The following is a 13974-nucleotide window of genomic DNA, read 5'->3' as shown; positions in this document are numbered from 1 at the left end:
GGCGGGCAGGGGGGTAGGAAGGCGAATGGTCAAGGCATGCTTTCCCTTAGCCGACCCCAGGGTCTGGTGATGGTCAGGGTTCCAAATAGGGGCTGTGTCCCTGCCTTGGAAAGGCTGGGAGCGGGGCTTCATTGCACAAAATACTGTGGGAGGGCCACACGCAGGGGGTGGGGCCCAGCCAGTCTGTATACAGAGATATTGCATTTAAAAAATGAAAACCTCATTTAAAATAATTAAAAACAACAATGAATGAAACAAATAAAAAAAGGCCCACACAACATGAGGCAGGTGGAGCAGGCAAGAAAGCCGGCAGGGGAAGCCTCAGACCCAAGGCATTGCCACATCCTGTCTGAGTCGAGATTCCCCAGCCCAGGCTAGCTCCGGACCCCTGGCTGGCCGTGGGGTAGTGGTCCTGGGGGAGGGTATGATGGGGAGGGGAGGAAAGGCCTGGCCTCAGCGTGGGAGGCTGGCACGGCCATGCTGTCCGCCGGCAACTTCCGAGACAGAGAGAGACAGACAGACAGACAAGACAGACAAACCAGGCGAAGGAGCGATGAGAGCTTTGTTAGCACCCAGCAGACAGGCCAATGGGTGGGCTGACAGGCCAATGGTCGGGTGTTCGGACAGGCAGCGGGAACATATGGGCAGGCGAGCATGAGTCAGGCAGGTAGGCAGGCAGCAAGCGAGGGGGATGCAGCTGGGGGCTGCCCTGGGAGGGGAGTGGCATCCCTCCGGCGGCTGCCTGCTGGGGCCTCGGTCTGCGGCTTAGAACTCAGCTTAGAACTCGGTGTCCACCACGCGGAAAGCTGGCCTGCCTGGAGGGGGAAGCAGAGGGGATGGCTGTTGGTGGGTAAGCAGGCGGGTGGCTGGGGCAGGGAAGAGGGCGAGGGCCACACCTACCTGAGTCAGGCATTGATGAAGACCGAAGGCTGGCCTCCTTTTGTAGCTGGATCTCCTTTAGTGCAAATATGGAAGTAGCTGTGGACGAAGAGAGACACTGGGAAATGACCCACAGGGCCATCCAGGATCACCTCCCACATGGCCCCCTTGGGGGAATTAGAAAAAGCTGCCTTTTCTTTGAGAGGCTTGACTTTTGCCTATCAAACAATCCTTACACACAGACCAGCTACAGCTAGGGAATATGGAATATGGACTATTACATGATGCCAGAGAATCAGTAATTCTGTCAAGTGTGACAATGGTACTGCAATTACCACCTGCTGAGTCAGATGATGGTGCTTGGGATTTTAGTTTAATCTAGTGGGGAGATGCAGGAAGTGGGCCATTTTTTTAAGGTATATAATATTGTTACGAAAAATATTTTAGAGACACATGCTGAAATTTATAGATGAATGACATATCTGGGATCTGATTCAAAATAATCAGAGGGAATACAGATAAAACCATATTGGCCACAAGTTGACGACCTGTTGGGAATACTTGGGGACTCATATTATTTGGTCTAATAAATAAATATATATAATTTTACTTATTTTTTTTTCTTAAAAAGATCTTATTGGGGCAGGCTCCTGGGTGGCTCAGTTAAGGGTCTGCCTTCGGCTCAGGTCATGATCCTAGGGTCCTGGAATTGAGCCTCATGTCGGGCTCTCTGCTCAGCTGGGAGCCTGCTTCTCCCTCTCTCCTTCTGCCTGCCGCCCCCCCTGCTTGTGGTCACTTTCTGTGTCAAATAAAATCTTTAAAATAAAAATCTTATTTAAAAAAGAGAGAGAGATAGAAAGAGGAGTATGGGGAGGGACAGAGGGGAGGGAGAGGGACAAGCAGACTCCGCAGAGCCCAGTGTGGGGCTCGAACTCACTACCCTGAGATCATGACCTGCGCCAACACCAAGAGTCAAATGCTTAACCAACTGAGCCACCTAGGTGCCCCTATTTATTTTTTTTAAAGTAACCTCTATACCTAATGTGGGACTCAAACTCACAACCCTAAGATCAAGAGTCATATCTCCACTGACTGAACCAGGCTGGCGCCCCCAAATATAGAAAGGGGCACCTGGGTGGTGCAGTCAGTTGAGCGTCGGGACTCCTGGTTTTGGCTCAGGTCATGATCTCAGGGTCCTGAAACTGAGTCCCGTGTCGGGCTCTGCTGCTTTAAGACTCTACTCTCTCTCCCTCTCCCTCAACCCCTCCCCACCACACACTCCCTCCAAAATAAATAAATCTTTGGGGTGCCTGGACGGCTCAGTCAGTTAAGCGTCCAACTCTTGGTTTTGGCTCAGGTCATGAACTCAGGGTCCTGGGATCGAGACCCGTGTCGGGGTCCACGCTCTGCTGGGAATCTGCTTGAGGACTTTTCTTCCTACCCCTCTGAGCCCCTCACTCACACTTTCTATTGGAAATAAATCAATCTTTAAAATAAAAAAGAGAACACCCTGTGTGATTACGTTTCTGCATAGTACCAAGAATGGGGAAAACCCATGCTGTTAGAAGTCCAACTAGTGGTAATCCTTGGGAAGGGGTTAGGAAAAACTAAATGAAATAAGAGGGCACCTTCAGGGAAGCTCCTCATATCTTATTTCTTCTTTCTTTTTTTTAAGGTTAGAAAGAGAGAGAGAGAGAGAGAGCGAGCACGAGCACAAGCAGGGGGAGCGGCAGGCAGAGGGAGTGGGAGAAGCAGACTCCCCGCTGAGCAGGGAGCCTGATGCAGGACTTGATCCCAGGACCCTGGGATCATGACCTGAGTCAAAGGCAGATGCCTAACAGACTAAGCCACCCAGGCGTCCTTCATATCCTATTTTTTGGCCCGTACGCCAGTTACACAGGTGTGTTTAGTTAGTGAAAATTCACTGTGATGTATACTTACGATCTGTGCATTTCATATATATTTTATAAGAAAATGTTTACTGGAAAAAGGGAAAGTGATGTTGCATCTATTTTTATGTATGTTTGAAAATTCCCAGGAAAGGTAAAAAGGAACCGAAAACCAAGTTAATTTTTGTAATAAACGCATCACGTGTCTGAACAAGGGTGTGCTACCCCAGAGGTGACACAGCCAGAGCCCTGCACAACCTGCCCAGCATCTTGTCCCCCACAGCCCCCCACCAGCTTTACTCACTGTCAGGAAGTTTGTGGATCCGCTCCCCCAGACTGAGGAAGAATGGATGTTTCATGGCATCCTCTGCGGAGATCCGATTGCGACCTTCAAACTGAGTGGGGGACAGGTGTGGGGAGGGCAAGGGGTGCTGAGGGCGGTGGCGGTGTACTGAACACCTTCAACAAGCAGGCCTCTCTTCCTCCCCACCCAAGACCATGCCCCTGGAGCTCCCCCGTTTCCCCACCCCTAGAATCCCCTAACCCTCAAGGCTGGCCCAGGAAGGTGGACTCACCTGCAGCAGCTTGTTGAGGAGGTCAGCCCCATCGCTGTCAAGTCTACAGCAAGGACAAGGGGACCTGCTTTAAATTGAGTTTGGGCACTCTGGCCCTTAACACTCGCCCACCCACCCACCAGTCTCACCGGGGTGCATGGCTCAAAAGGGCCTCGGCTCGATACTTGGGGTAGTTGTATGTCTTGAACTCTTCGTTGGACAGAATGCCTGGCCACGTCTCCTCGGTTGGGGTTCCTGGTGGGGAAGAATTACCCTAAGCATTCACAGGGCGTCACTAAATGTCCCCACGGCTCCTAGGGCCCATTCCTCCTCACCCAAGATGCGGAAGATGAAGTGCAGCTGTTCCTCCACGGTGGAGCCTGGGAAGAGGGGCCGGCCTGTGGCCATCTCATAGAAGATGCAGCCCACACCCCTAGGCAGGGAGGGCACAGTGAAAAGGTAGGCAGTCGGCTGACTGGCCATTGTGACCAAGCCACCGCCTTCACTACACAGCTCCTGCCACACTTCCACCTGTCCTCACCACATGTCAATCTGGGTAGAGTAGTCCGTGGACCCAAGCAGAATGTCAGGGGGTCGGTACCACAGTGTCACCACCTCATTGGAGTAGGTCTTCGTTGGAATCGACTTAGCTCGGGCCAGGCCTGGGAGGTTGAGAGAAGGGGCAGCTGGAATTGAGGAGGTCCCAGGCAGTCTGGGGGAGAGGACAGCTGGGATGGAGAGTATTTTAAGCACAGCCCGGAGAAGCTGAAGGGGACTGAGATTAGGTGGTCATGAAGAAGGAGGGTCTGAGAGGATAAGGCTGGGGAGTCATGGGGAAGAAGGGGGAGGCCAGGGTACCAAAGTCTGCCAGCTTCAGTTCTCCTCTCTCGTTGATGAGCAGGTTTTGGGGCTTGAGGTCTCGGTGTAGCACCTTCTGCCGGTGGCAGTAGGCCAGGCCACGGAGCAGCTGGAACAGGAACAGCTAGGGACCCAGGAAGGGCAGGTGGAGGTCAAAGTATATCCAGCAGCCCGACCCCCAGCAGACACTGCTCTCCCTCCCAAACACAGACACTGAGCCCAGAGCCTTATCTCACGGAAGAGGACAGGGTCCCAATGCCCTCCAAGGGCTCCCAGCAAAAAAGACAAACGGGAAAAGTCTGTTTCTGGGAGATTTATGGGGTGGAGTGGGTGAGTGGGGGCCCCCGTGTGCCCCCGCTTCCTGCCCCACACCCACTTTCACGTTGTGCATGTTGATGACGTTCCCACAGTCATCCAGGTACTGCTTCAGGTCCTTGTCCTGAAGAGAGGAGAGGAGATACAGGAGAAAAGAGGGGACAGTGGCCATCTCCCCACCTCCCTCCAGGACCAACCACCACTCAACCTTACCAGGTACTCAAAGACAAGGGTGAGGGACTTCTCCGTGTGGATAATGTCATGTAGCGTGACGATGTTGGCATGTTTGAGGTCCTTGAGCAGGGACACTGCAGGAAGCATGGGAATGAGATGGGGGAAGAGTTAGGACCCCACCCTCAGGATAGAGGCAAGGATGAGGACCAGACAGGGATGAGTCCAAGGTTCCTTTCTTTCCCCGTGCACTCTGGGGTGGCGGCTCATAGCCACTGGCTCTATCCCACCCGGTGCTAGGGAGGGGTGTTCCTATGTTCCAGATGTGGAAACTAAGGCTCAGAGAAGAAGTTTGGAGCAAGAAGCAAGAACCTGGGCTTATAGCCCCAGGCTTATGTGACATTAGATATTCACAACCTGTCTTTGCTTTCTGGAAAGGGGTTTTGCTTCAACCCTCAGTACAAAGGCTCACAACTTCTATGAAATTGAGTTTGCACATGTAACTTCTATGTAATTCAAGCACATTCCGTGGGACAGTCAGACTAGAAACTGTCATGTCAAGGAAACGTTAGCACTTCCACGGGTGCTCTCAGAACCGGACAAAGCAAGCACTCTGCTTTCTAATTCCTTGGCCTCTTCTCCGAACAGGAACAGATCCCTGATTACCTTGATTATGACCTAGATATCTGCATGATGGGCACTTTCTCCTGAAGGCCAGAGTGTCAGAAGCGAAGTCTCAAAACCCCCAGTCTCTGTTCTCACCGTGGGGCGCGTATGGATGAGCCATGGGGAGAGCCCGGGAAGCCTGGGACGGCCTTCCTGGGTGTCTGTACCTTCCCGGATGGCGGTGCAGGGAGCCCCCTCTTCGTGTTCCAGTCTGATCTCCTTGAGTGCCACAAGGTTGTCTGTGAGCTTGCTTTTGCCTTTGTAGACGGTGGCATAGGTACCCTGGAGTGTGAGGAAGAGTGACAGGAAAGGAGCTGGAGGCTGCGGGAAGCTCTCGCGGCCCCCTATCCACCCCCCACAGGCCTCCCGATTGTCTCTCACCTCACCCAGCTTGTCCAGCTTGATGTATGTCTCCAGTTTCCCAAAGCCAATCTCAGACTGTGGGGTAAAGGGGCAGATTGAAGCAGGCTCACGGGAGGGGCCAGGGAAGAGAGAAGTGGGCAGAGTTAAGGCGAGGCCAGAAGCAGGAGATGCTCACCAGGCTGACGCGGCGGAGGCGGCGGCTGAGAGGCTTGTCAAAGATGGGGCTGTTGAGGGTCAACTTCTCAAGGTAGCCCTCAGGCAGCCGGATATCGGCTGGGAGCGACAGGCGCTTGTTGATGTCCTAGCAGGCAAGACAGGTGGGAAGACCATGAGTGCCACCTTCCCGGGTTCCACCCTCTTCTCTCGTCCCCCCACCAGCCAGAGGGGGTTAAGCACCTCGGTGGAGATCTTGCGTGGGGGATGGTTGCGCATGCGCACCCTCACTGGCGACTGCACCTCATCCGAGGACGTGGCTGAAGCCTGGTCACTCTCCCCATCAGACCCCATCTTCAAGTCCTCATGTACAATCTCTGGTAGTGAGGACAGGGGGAGGAGGGCAGACCAGTTGAGGTCCAGAGCCCCAGGAACCCCCTCCCCTGCGGAACACACTGCTTCATCACACATGTACACACAAGCCCCCCCAAGCCGCCTGGAGTCCCTCAGGCGAGGGTGGCAAGGCCCAGGGAGGTTCAGACAGGTCGCGGTGGGCTGAGTAGGGGTGGAGGGGCAATAGTCACCTAGTGGAGCACCCCCATTCCATGGGTGAGCTGAGACTGGTGCTGGCCCAGGCCAGGAGGCAGGCAGTGGCCGAGTAGCCAAAGGCCCTGGGAAGGCAGGCGCAGGGCAGGAAGGCACCCGTAGGCCTGAGGGGGCCACAGCGGAGTGCAGGGGAAGGGCAAAGGGAAGGCTGGGGCAGCTGCAGCAGGCAGGGCACTCTTCCTCCCCCTGAGGCCTGGCACAAAGCCAAGGAGAGGGACACAGATGGACAGACAGAGGGTGCTGAGAGGATGGCAGGGAGGGGGAGAAAACAGAGAAAGGAAAATGGAAATAATACAAGTCTAAGGGGAACTAGGCTGGGAGGCAGCTTCTGGGGACCAGTGCCGGGGGCAGGAGTGATCAGTGGACCTACCTGGTGCAGAGCTGAGGGGGCCCCGTCCGGAGCGAGGTTCCGCAGGAGCGGCACGAGTGGGTACCTCTCCAAGGTCACTGCCACCGCCACCCCCACTCTCATCCAGGCCTATCTGTTCAGGGGCACCATTGGTCTTGTCCACACCTCGGCCCCCTCGGAGTGTCATCGACAGCTGCCGCTTGATCTTCTTCATCCGATCCATGGCGACCTGAGCAGGAGGGATAGATGGGAATGGGTCCCACGTTAGCGCTTGCCTGACCATCATGGGCCCCCTAAAGCCCAAGATAACTTAGTGAGGTACACTGACATGAACCTATGTCAGTGCCCACCCAACCCCTGTGGAGGCCTTGAAACACTTGGGATTCCCAGAAACCTGGCACAGATGGGGACCCTTGTCAGTGCCCACCCACCTAGAGCCAGCCCCTGGGAACCCCGCTCCTGAGTAGTGCACCTGGGTGTTGAGGCCTGGGTGGCTGGCTGAGGGCAAGGGCCCAACTGGTGGACTGTTGGCCTCTATGGGGGCAGCCTCACTGTGGGAACAAAGGCCTCCACAGCAGGCATTCTCAGGTGCGGTGGCAGTGATGGGCCCAGCTGTGGGTGGGGCAATGTGCTCTCCCAGGACTGAGGGGCCACCAATACGGCCCTGGACTCGCCCATAGAATGGCATGTTCCACCGGCACCAGCCCCACATTGCCCCCCAACTGCCAAGGCAGAATGTTCCCCACAACCATAAGGACCCGCCCGCCTTCCCCAGCAACCATTGTCAAGGTGACTAAGTGGACTACCCTACTGGTCTACTCAAGTGAGGGGTGTACGGAGAGGGGAGTCCTGCCCAGACCCAACCACTGGGCAGGTTGTGGGGGGTGCTGAATCTCAACAGACGCCAGCTGTCCTGAGGGCGCCTAGGAAGTTTCAACCAAGTTGGGACCCTATGGGTCCCACTCAAGATTTTTATAAGCCAGGCCTTATAAAAATTTTTTCTACTTGAGAGTGCACATCTCCCTTATCACCCCAAATAAATGTCCCAGTCCTCAAGGGTGGCCCACAAGGTCTTATCCTATTCACCCCATTAGCTTCCTGACCTCACCTACCCCCCACAACTATTGCCAGTTGCTGTTCTGCAACCACAACCAGCAGTCCCACCTCAGGGCCTTTGCACTGGCTGCTCCTGGTGCGTGGAATACCCTTCCCCCAGATTTCAAAATAGCTCACTCCCTCACCCTCTTTGGACCCTTGCTCAAATACCACCTTTTTCATGGATAATCCTCCACAAATAACCCTACTTAAAATTTCAACCATACTGAGCTCCCCCTTACTTTGCCAAATTATCCCCCCAGCACTTATCACCTCCTCAAAAATTATATCACCTACTTATTGGTTTCTATATTCTTAACTGTCTGTCTCCTCACCGCCATAACTAGAAGATCAGCTCCGCCAGGGTAGATTTCTGTCTGTTTAGGTCACGGCTATATCCTGAGGACCTGGAACAGTGACTGACACAAAGTAGACGCTCAAAAAGTGCTTACGGCAGAAATTAATGAATCAGGGGGCTGAGGGCCTAAGACCAATCCCCACCCGGATGGGCAGGGTAGGTCTGCTACTTGTGAACAACTCCAGAAAATGTGGCCCAGGGACACTGGCATCGCGGGAAGATGACCTAGATGGGGCCGCTGGAGGGAATAGGGCCACCAAAAGGCTGAGGCTGGCCTTCTTCTGCTTCCTCCTGGGCTCCAGGCCAGCAAGGTGGGGGAAAGACCTGGCCTAGGAACCATCTGGACTCACAGCGGGCCTAAGATGGCCCTGGGCCCAAGGGAAGTAGAGCTAGAGAGGAGGTGGGAGGATGAGGTGGGACTGGATTTGAGGAGAGAAGTGGGTCATCTGTTACCTTGAAATCAGGCGCTTACCCCACTGGTCCCTACACCCTGCTTCTGCCTGCCTGGCCTCACCACCCCCAGGAGGAGCAGAGGTGCCAGCCTAGCAGAGAGACCCCAGTAAAGAGGATGAGGTCCATTCAGAGAACCCAGGAGAACCACAAAAATCCTGACCCAGTAGAGGCCGAACACTGGACCTGAAGCTGAAGAAGGAGAAGCATGGCCAGCCCCAAAGGCAGTCTTGCATCCATGGTACAAATACTCAGTCGGCTTTGCCTGTAGTGGCAGGGAATGGGGCATCTGGGGGGACGGTAAGTAGGGCTGGATGGAAGATGAGGAGGGAGCCAGAAGGAGCCAGGGTCCATGACCTCTAACTGGAAACTCCAAGAGCTGAACATGTTCCAGAGTTCAGTTTTGGGGGGATTTTAGGAAGACAGGATACAAAATCTGTGTATCACGCAACATTCCCAGCAGGGGTGCCCTGGGCAGACCTTTGTGAACAGAGACACTTGAACATTAATATACAATAAAACTTTTAAATATTATTATTTCCATTTTCTGAGCTTTTTAAGAGTTCAGAATAGTAAAGGAAGGAACAAGAAACTGGATACACAACTCCACTCAGAAAAAGGGCATATGTCCTTCCTGACCCTCCGAGGACATACACCCATCCTCAGAATACTCTCACACCCAAAGGCACTCATCACCTCACACCACACTGTCCACTGAAGACAGTCATCATACTCTAGTCATCACGGTCACCACACAACTCGCACCGAGAACACGACATCCTCATCCTGTCCAAACCCCTATAAGCACAAACTGGCCCCTCAAGAAGGCCTCCCTACATTTTAACAGCACCTGCAATTTCCCCATTTATTTCTAACTCCCATCAGCACAGGAAGCCCCAACAGAGCAGAGAACTGTTTGTATAGGCTCGGGCTCCTCTAAGTTAACTCTCACCGCCACATTCTTGGGTGCCTCCTAGGCCAAGTTGCCCGTTAGCTTCTCCAAAGCACCCCCATTAACACACTGTTCCCTGTGCATGATTCTGACCCCTATTAACATGCACTTGGGACCCTCTACAGCTGACCCAAATTAGCACTCACTGGACCTTCACACTGCCCTGAATCTCATTAACATGAAGTGAAACTTGCCAGTCCCTGACCTGTTTTGCCCACTCAGACCCTCCACGGCTGTAACTATCAGTAAACCCATATTCTGGTCCTCTCACTATCCTGTCCCCACCACCCCCCATCAGCACAAGCTGGACCTTCACTTCACCCTGACCTCTATTAGCACACACTGGGCCTCACACAGTGCCTCCCCATTAGCACACCCTGAACCCTTCACTCAGCCCCATTCCCCAGGGACATACCAACACAGTGTTCTATAATGGCCTGACCCTCATTAGCGCACCCAGGTCTTCATTCTGCCTGGAGCACCATTAGCACACACTTCAGCCCCTCCAGGGTTCTGAATCCACTTTATCACACCTAGACCTTCACATATTCCTGTCCTTTATTTCTCTTTGCTTCAAATCTTTAACACCTATAATGCCTGTTGGTTCACACCTGAACCCCTTCACAACCCTGATTCTCCTTACCGCATCCCCTGGAACCTCAACACACCGCAGCCCCCCATGGACAAAAGCACACTGTCTTCACAACGTTCTGACGCTCACTAGCATTTTCCAGACCCGATACGGCTCTGACTCTTCCCCCAATGGCACACATTTAAGAACCTCCAAGGCTGGTCACTAGATTTTCATATGTAACTGTCCCTTATCGCATCCTGGAGTCTCACATCCCATCCTCATGGATGGTTGGGGATGAACGGACACGGACGGACGGATGGACAGACACACACACACACACACACACACACCATCTTGATCCTTAGTATACTGGACCTCTTACAGTGCTAAGACATTTCCCTCACCACCGTGCCCTCCCACCCCACATATATCCGTAACTTCTGGTACCCAGTAGCACAGGCTCAGGTCTTCCACCACTCTGTCCCGGTTAGCATATCCTGGGCCTCATACTACCCAGACCTTTATTAACACACGCATGTACCCTTTACAGCTATGACCCCCATTAGCACACACTCAACACTCGAGTTCTTCCACTACCCTGACCTCCATGAGCACTCTCTGGACCCCAGCACGCTGCAGTCCCTCACGGACGAATACACAGTATTGACACCATCCTGATGCTCAGTAACACACACAGGACTTCAGAGCCCTGATCCTATTAGCATCCCTTCTATCTCTACCACCTTAACCCCCATTAACACACACGGGGGTCTCTCCACACCTATAACCCTGTTTGCATACCTCAGCATTCCTAACATGCTCTCCCCCTATCACACACTGTCGGGGCCCTTCACTGCCCCCCCCCCATTAGCACACGCAGGGCCTCAAGCCCTACACAGCGGTTAAGACTTATTACCACACGCTCCGACCCCTCCACAGCTCAGGCCATTAGCAAAGCTCGAGTCTTTCACCACCCACTTCCACATCCTCTAGTCCTCTGATCACCCTGCTCCCCAGTAGCACCCACAGGACTGCCCATCCCCAGTTCCCAGACCGGGCCCAGGGCGGGGCCAAGGTCAGGGAGGCCCCGAATGACCCCCCGCCCCGGCGCACTCTGGGAAATTCGCTGGGGGAGGGGGCACATGCCAGGGGTGCAGCCCAGACCCCTGGGCACCGCCCGGGGTCTGGGTTGGTTCTGCAAGAAGAAGGGCAGCCCCCACCCCACGTCTCGGGGACGCGCTCACCGGCGGGGGCGCGCGAGCAACCTCAGCGCCGCGGGGCCGGCGCGGCGGCGCCTGGGGCGGCGGCCCGGGTTGAGGCCGCGCGACCTCCTTCTCCTCCTGTTCGCCGCAGGCGCCCGTCCCAGTAGTCTTCGGCCATGGCTGCTGGGCCCGGGCCGCCGCCGGCTGAGGAGGAGGAGGCGGCGGCGGCGGCGGCGGTTGAGGCGGAGGCGGCGTCCCGCTCAGCCGGCCATGAGCTTGGCCGCTGCGGGCGATGCCCCCGGGCTCGCTGGCGCCCGCTCGAACCCGAGAGCTCACGGCGGCTCGCGGCTCAGAGCCGACTGCTTGCGGAGACGCGGCAGATCCCAGGGCCGAACACCCAACGGCCCAACCGCCGCGCGCGCCGCGCTCCGCGCATGCGCACGCACGCGCTGAAAAGGCTGAAGTGGGAAGGAGGGGACTCACCTCGGACTGCATGTACCAAAAGACCCGTCCGCAGCCGGAGGGGGCCCGGCCATTGCGCGCCCACCGGGGAATGTGGCGCCAGCCCTGGAACGGCGCCAGGGGGAAGTGTAGAGGTTGCTTAGTACTCAGTTCCGATCTTGCTAGAAGTTTACTAGTGCCAAGGTGGGCAGCAGCCGGTAACCAGCGTTCCGGTCACCACTCGGTCCCCCTACTTGGTCTCACTTGGTACATCCCCATGGTGGCAAACGGGACTTTGGCAAGGAGGAAAAAGACAGATGAGGCAGTCAGTCTGAGTCCCTTGAGGTGCCTCGGAAGGCAGGAATTTCAAAGGTTCGCGAGAAGATGACTTTTCTAGGAGAGGCGGCCTGGAGAATCATTGGCCTTTACCACCTTAGATAGGACAGAGTCTAGCCCCGCCCAGCACCCCCCCACCTCCTCTAGCTCATTCCCACTGTGAACGTGTGCGGCCCCGCCCTTTGAGGTTGTCGTCCAGCCAATCGGATTTGCCCCCTGGGGTGAGGCAGAGCAAGAATGAAGGGCGTGGCTGAGCTGAAGAGGCGTGATTTCACTGCTCCGTGCCACGCCTCTGCCAGGTTTTCATTGGCTTTCAGCGCCAGGGGCGGACACTTCTTTTTGTTCGGAGCGCCTCTCTCGCCACAGGCCGAATATTCTGCAAGATGATTGGTCAAAAGAGCGTTCAATCGTCTTTCGCCCCTCCTCTAACCCCTCCCTTCCCCCCCCCCCGAGCAAGACGCACGGGGTGGAGCCTAGGCTGAGAAAAGAGGGAAGGCGGACCTTTAGAGAGGAAAGTGCGTTACTGCGCATGCCTGGGGCTTTGGGGCGGGAGGAGACCTCTTTTCCACCTCACGCGAGTATTTGCGTATGCACCCTGAATTGGGTTTCTTGCCTGCCAGCTCTCAGTTACCTCTTGTCTGCCAGAACCCCGCCCGTGGCTCTCCCCAGGTCTGCGGTTTTCTGTTTTATTTATTGAGCGCCTGTTGTGTGTCAAGCACTAGCACTGCCAGCACACCTTAAGCCCTCACTCCTCTATGCCTGGAAAACTCCTACACTGTCAACAAGCCTGGCTCAAATGGCGGCAGCTTTTGGCGGGCCTTCTGGGACATCCTTACACTGCACCCCACTCCAAAGCCAGCTTCCCCGCCTCTTCTGGGCTTCTTTTTATGGCAGCCTTGATCACACTGGTTAGAGTATTCTAGTTAAGGTTCATACTAGCGAGGGTTATCAGAGCATGATGGGAGTGGAAATACTTGACAAAGACAGAAGTCCCGCCGTGGGCTAGACCATCAGATCCATTACTTCTTTGACCTCATTTTCATTTCCTACCCTTCTTCCTCTCACTCATTTCCTCTCACTCCGCTCCAGACGCATTTGTTCCCTTCAAACTTTTTGAATAAAGCAGGCACAATCCAGCCTCAGGGACTTTGCACTTGCTGTTCCCTTTGCCAGGAATATTCTTCTAGATACTCACATGCCTCATCCCTCACTTCTTCCAAGACCTTGCTTTAATGTCACCTTCATGAAGCCTTCCCCGAATACCCTATTTAAAAATGTCTACCTGCATCCCATTCGAGATCCCCCAGACCTGGCCCTACAAACCTTCTGAATGACACTTGTCAACTTCTTACAATTTACTTGTGTTTGTTCTGGGTCTCACCCTAGCAGAACATGAGGCACCCCAAGCCCCCCACACACACCCACGCGCACCCCTCAAGGCAGGGATTTTTTTTTTATCCATTGCTGTCTCCAATGCCTAGAATAGTGCCTGTCCCATGGTAAGCACTCAACAAATATTGGGGCAAATGTTCGATGGCAAATAGCTCTAGGTCAAGACAAGAGACAACTGTTAACACCCTTCCCTTTGTGCCTGCCTGGTGCAGGGGGCTCAGTGAAGTGACCCAAACCCTGCCCACTGAACTCCGGTCTTCTATCTTGTTGGTGTTACAATGGTAGCCAAACAGGACAGAAAATGGCACACGGGGGGAGTACTGAGATATAACCAGGATTCAGGGGTTCCTGCTGAAGCTTTTCTTGATAAA

At 54.7% G+C, this 13974-nt stretch overlaps 2 protein-coding genes across 6 annotated transcripts in view; one reads left to right on the top strand and one right to left on the bottom strand.

The window, feature by feature from the left end:
• Positions 1-13974, top strand: part of LOC111150571 (zinc finger protein 674-like) — an 886492-nt gene that overhangs the window by 194886 nt on the left and 677632 nt on the right. The gene's annotated exons all lie outside the window — the stretch shown is intronic.
• On the bottom strand, positions 219-12012 carry LOC111150583 (cyclin dependent kinase 16). 5 transcript variants are annotated; one of them, XM_022508086.1, is made up of 17 exons: positions 11477-11853; positions 8234-8317; positions 6825-7032; positions 6092-6225; positions 5871-5996; positions 5714-5770; positions 5500-5614; positions 4709-4803; positions 4557-4619; positions 4181-4304; positions 3864-3984; positions 3658-3755; positions 3472-3577; positions 3344-3407; positions 3073-3163; positions 901-978; positions 219-815 (listed from the first exon to the last, which is right to left on the bottom strand). In XM_022508086.1, exons 2-17 carry the CDS (start codon positions 8237-8239, stop codon positions 778-780), a joined length of 1524 nt encoding a protein of 507 aa, XP_022363794.1. In that variant the 5' UTR covers positions 8240-8317; positions 11477-11853; the 3' UTR covers positions 219-777. The 5 variants fall into 5 exon arrangements, with proteins under 5 accessions (XP_022363794.1, XP_022363793.1, XP_022363796.1 ...); XM_022508085.1 differs by lacking the exons at positions 8234-8317; positions 11477-11853 and adding an exon at positions 11918-12012; XM_022508088.1 differs by lacking the exons at positions 8234-8317; positions 11477-11853 and adding an exon at positions 11918-12010 and having other exon boundaries at positions 3344-3386.

The sequence above is a fragment of the Enhydra lutris genome, unplaced genomic scaffold (assembly GCF_002288905.1).
Source record: "Enhydra lutris kenyoni isolate GAN:26980312 unplaced genomic scaffold, ASM228890v2 scaffoldscaffold23, whole genome shotgun sequence".
NCBI lineage: Eukaryota > Metazoa > Chordata > Mammalia > Carnivora > Mustelidae > Enhydra > Enhydra lutris.
The sequence above is the reverse complement of the archived record's forward strand: the minus strand, read 5'-3'. Positions and strand labels throughout refer to the sequence as shown.

Excerpts from the sequence above, each read along its gene's own strand:
- LOC111150583 (XM_022508084.1), bottom strand. The coding sequence starts at position 7,515 with ATGTGGGGCTGGTGCCGGTGGAACATGCCATTCTATGGGCGAGTCCAG. Across the intron at positions 5,997-6,091 it reads CACGCAAGATCTCCACCGAG|GACATCAACAAGCGCCTGTC; the intron begins GTGCTTAACCCC and ends CTTGCCTGCTAG. Across the intron at positions 3,756-3,863 it reads TCTACCCAGATTGACATGTG|GGGTGTGGGCTGCATCTTCT; the intron begins GTGAGGACAGGT and ends CTCCCTGCCTAG.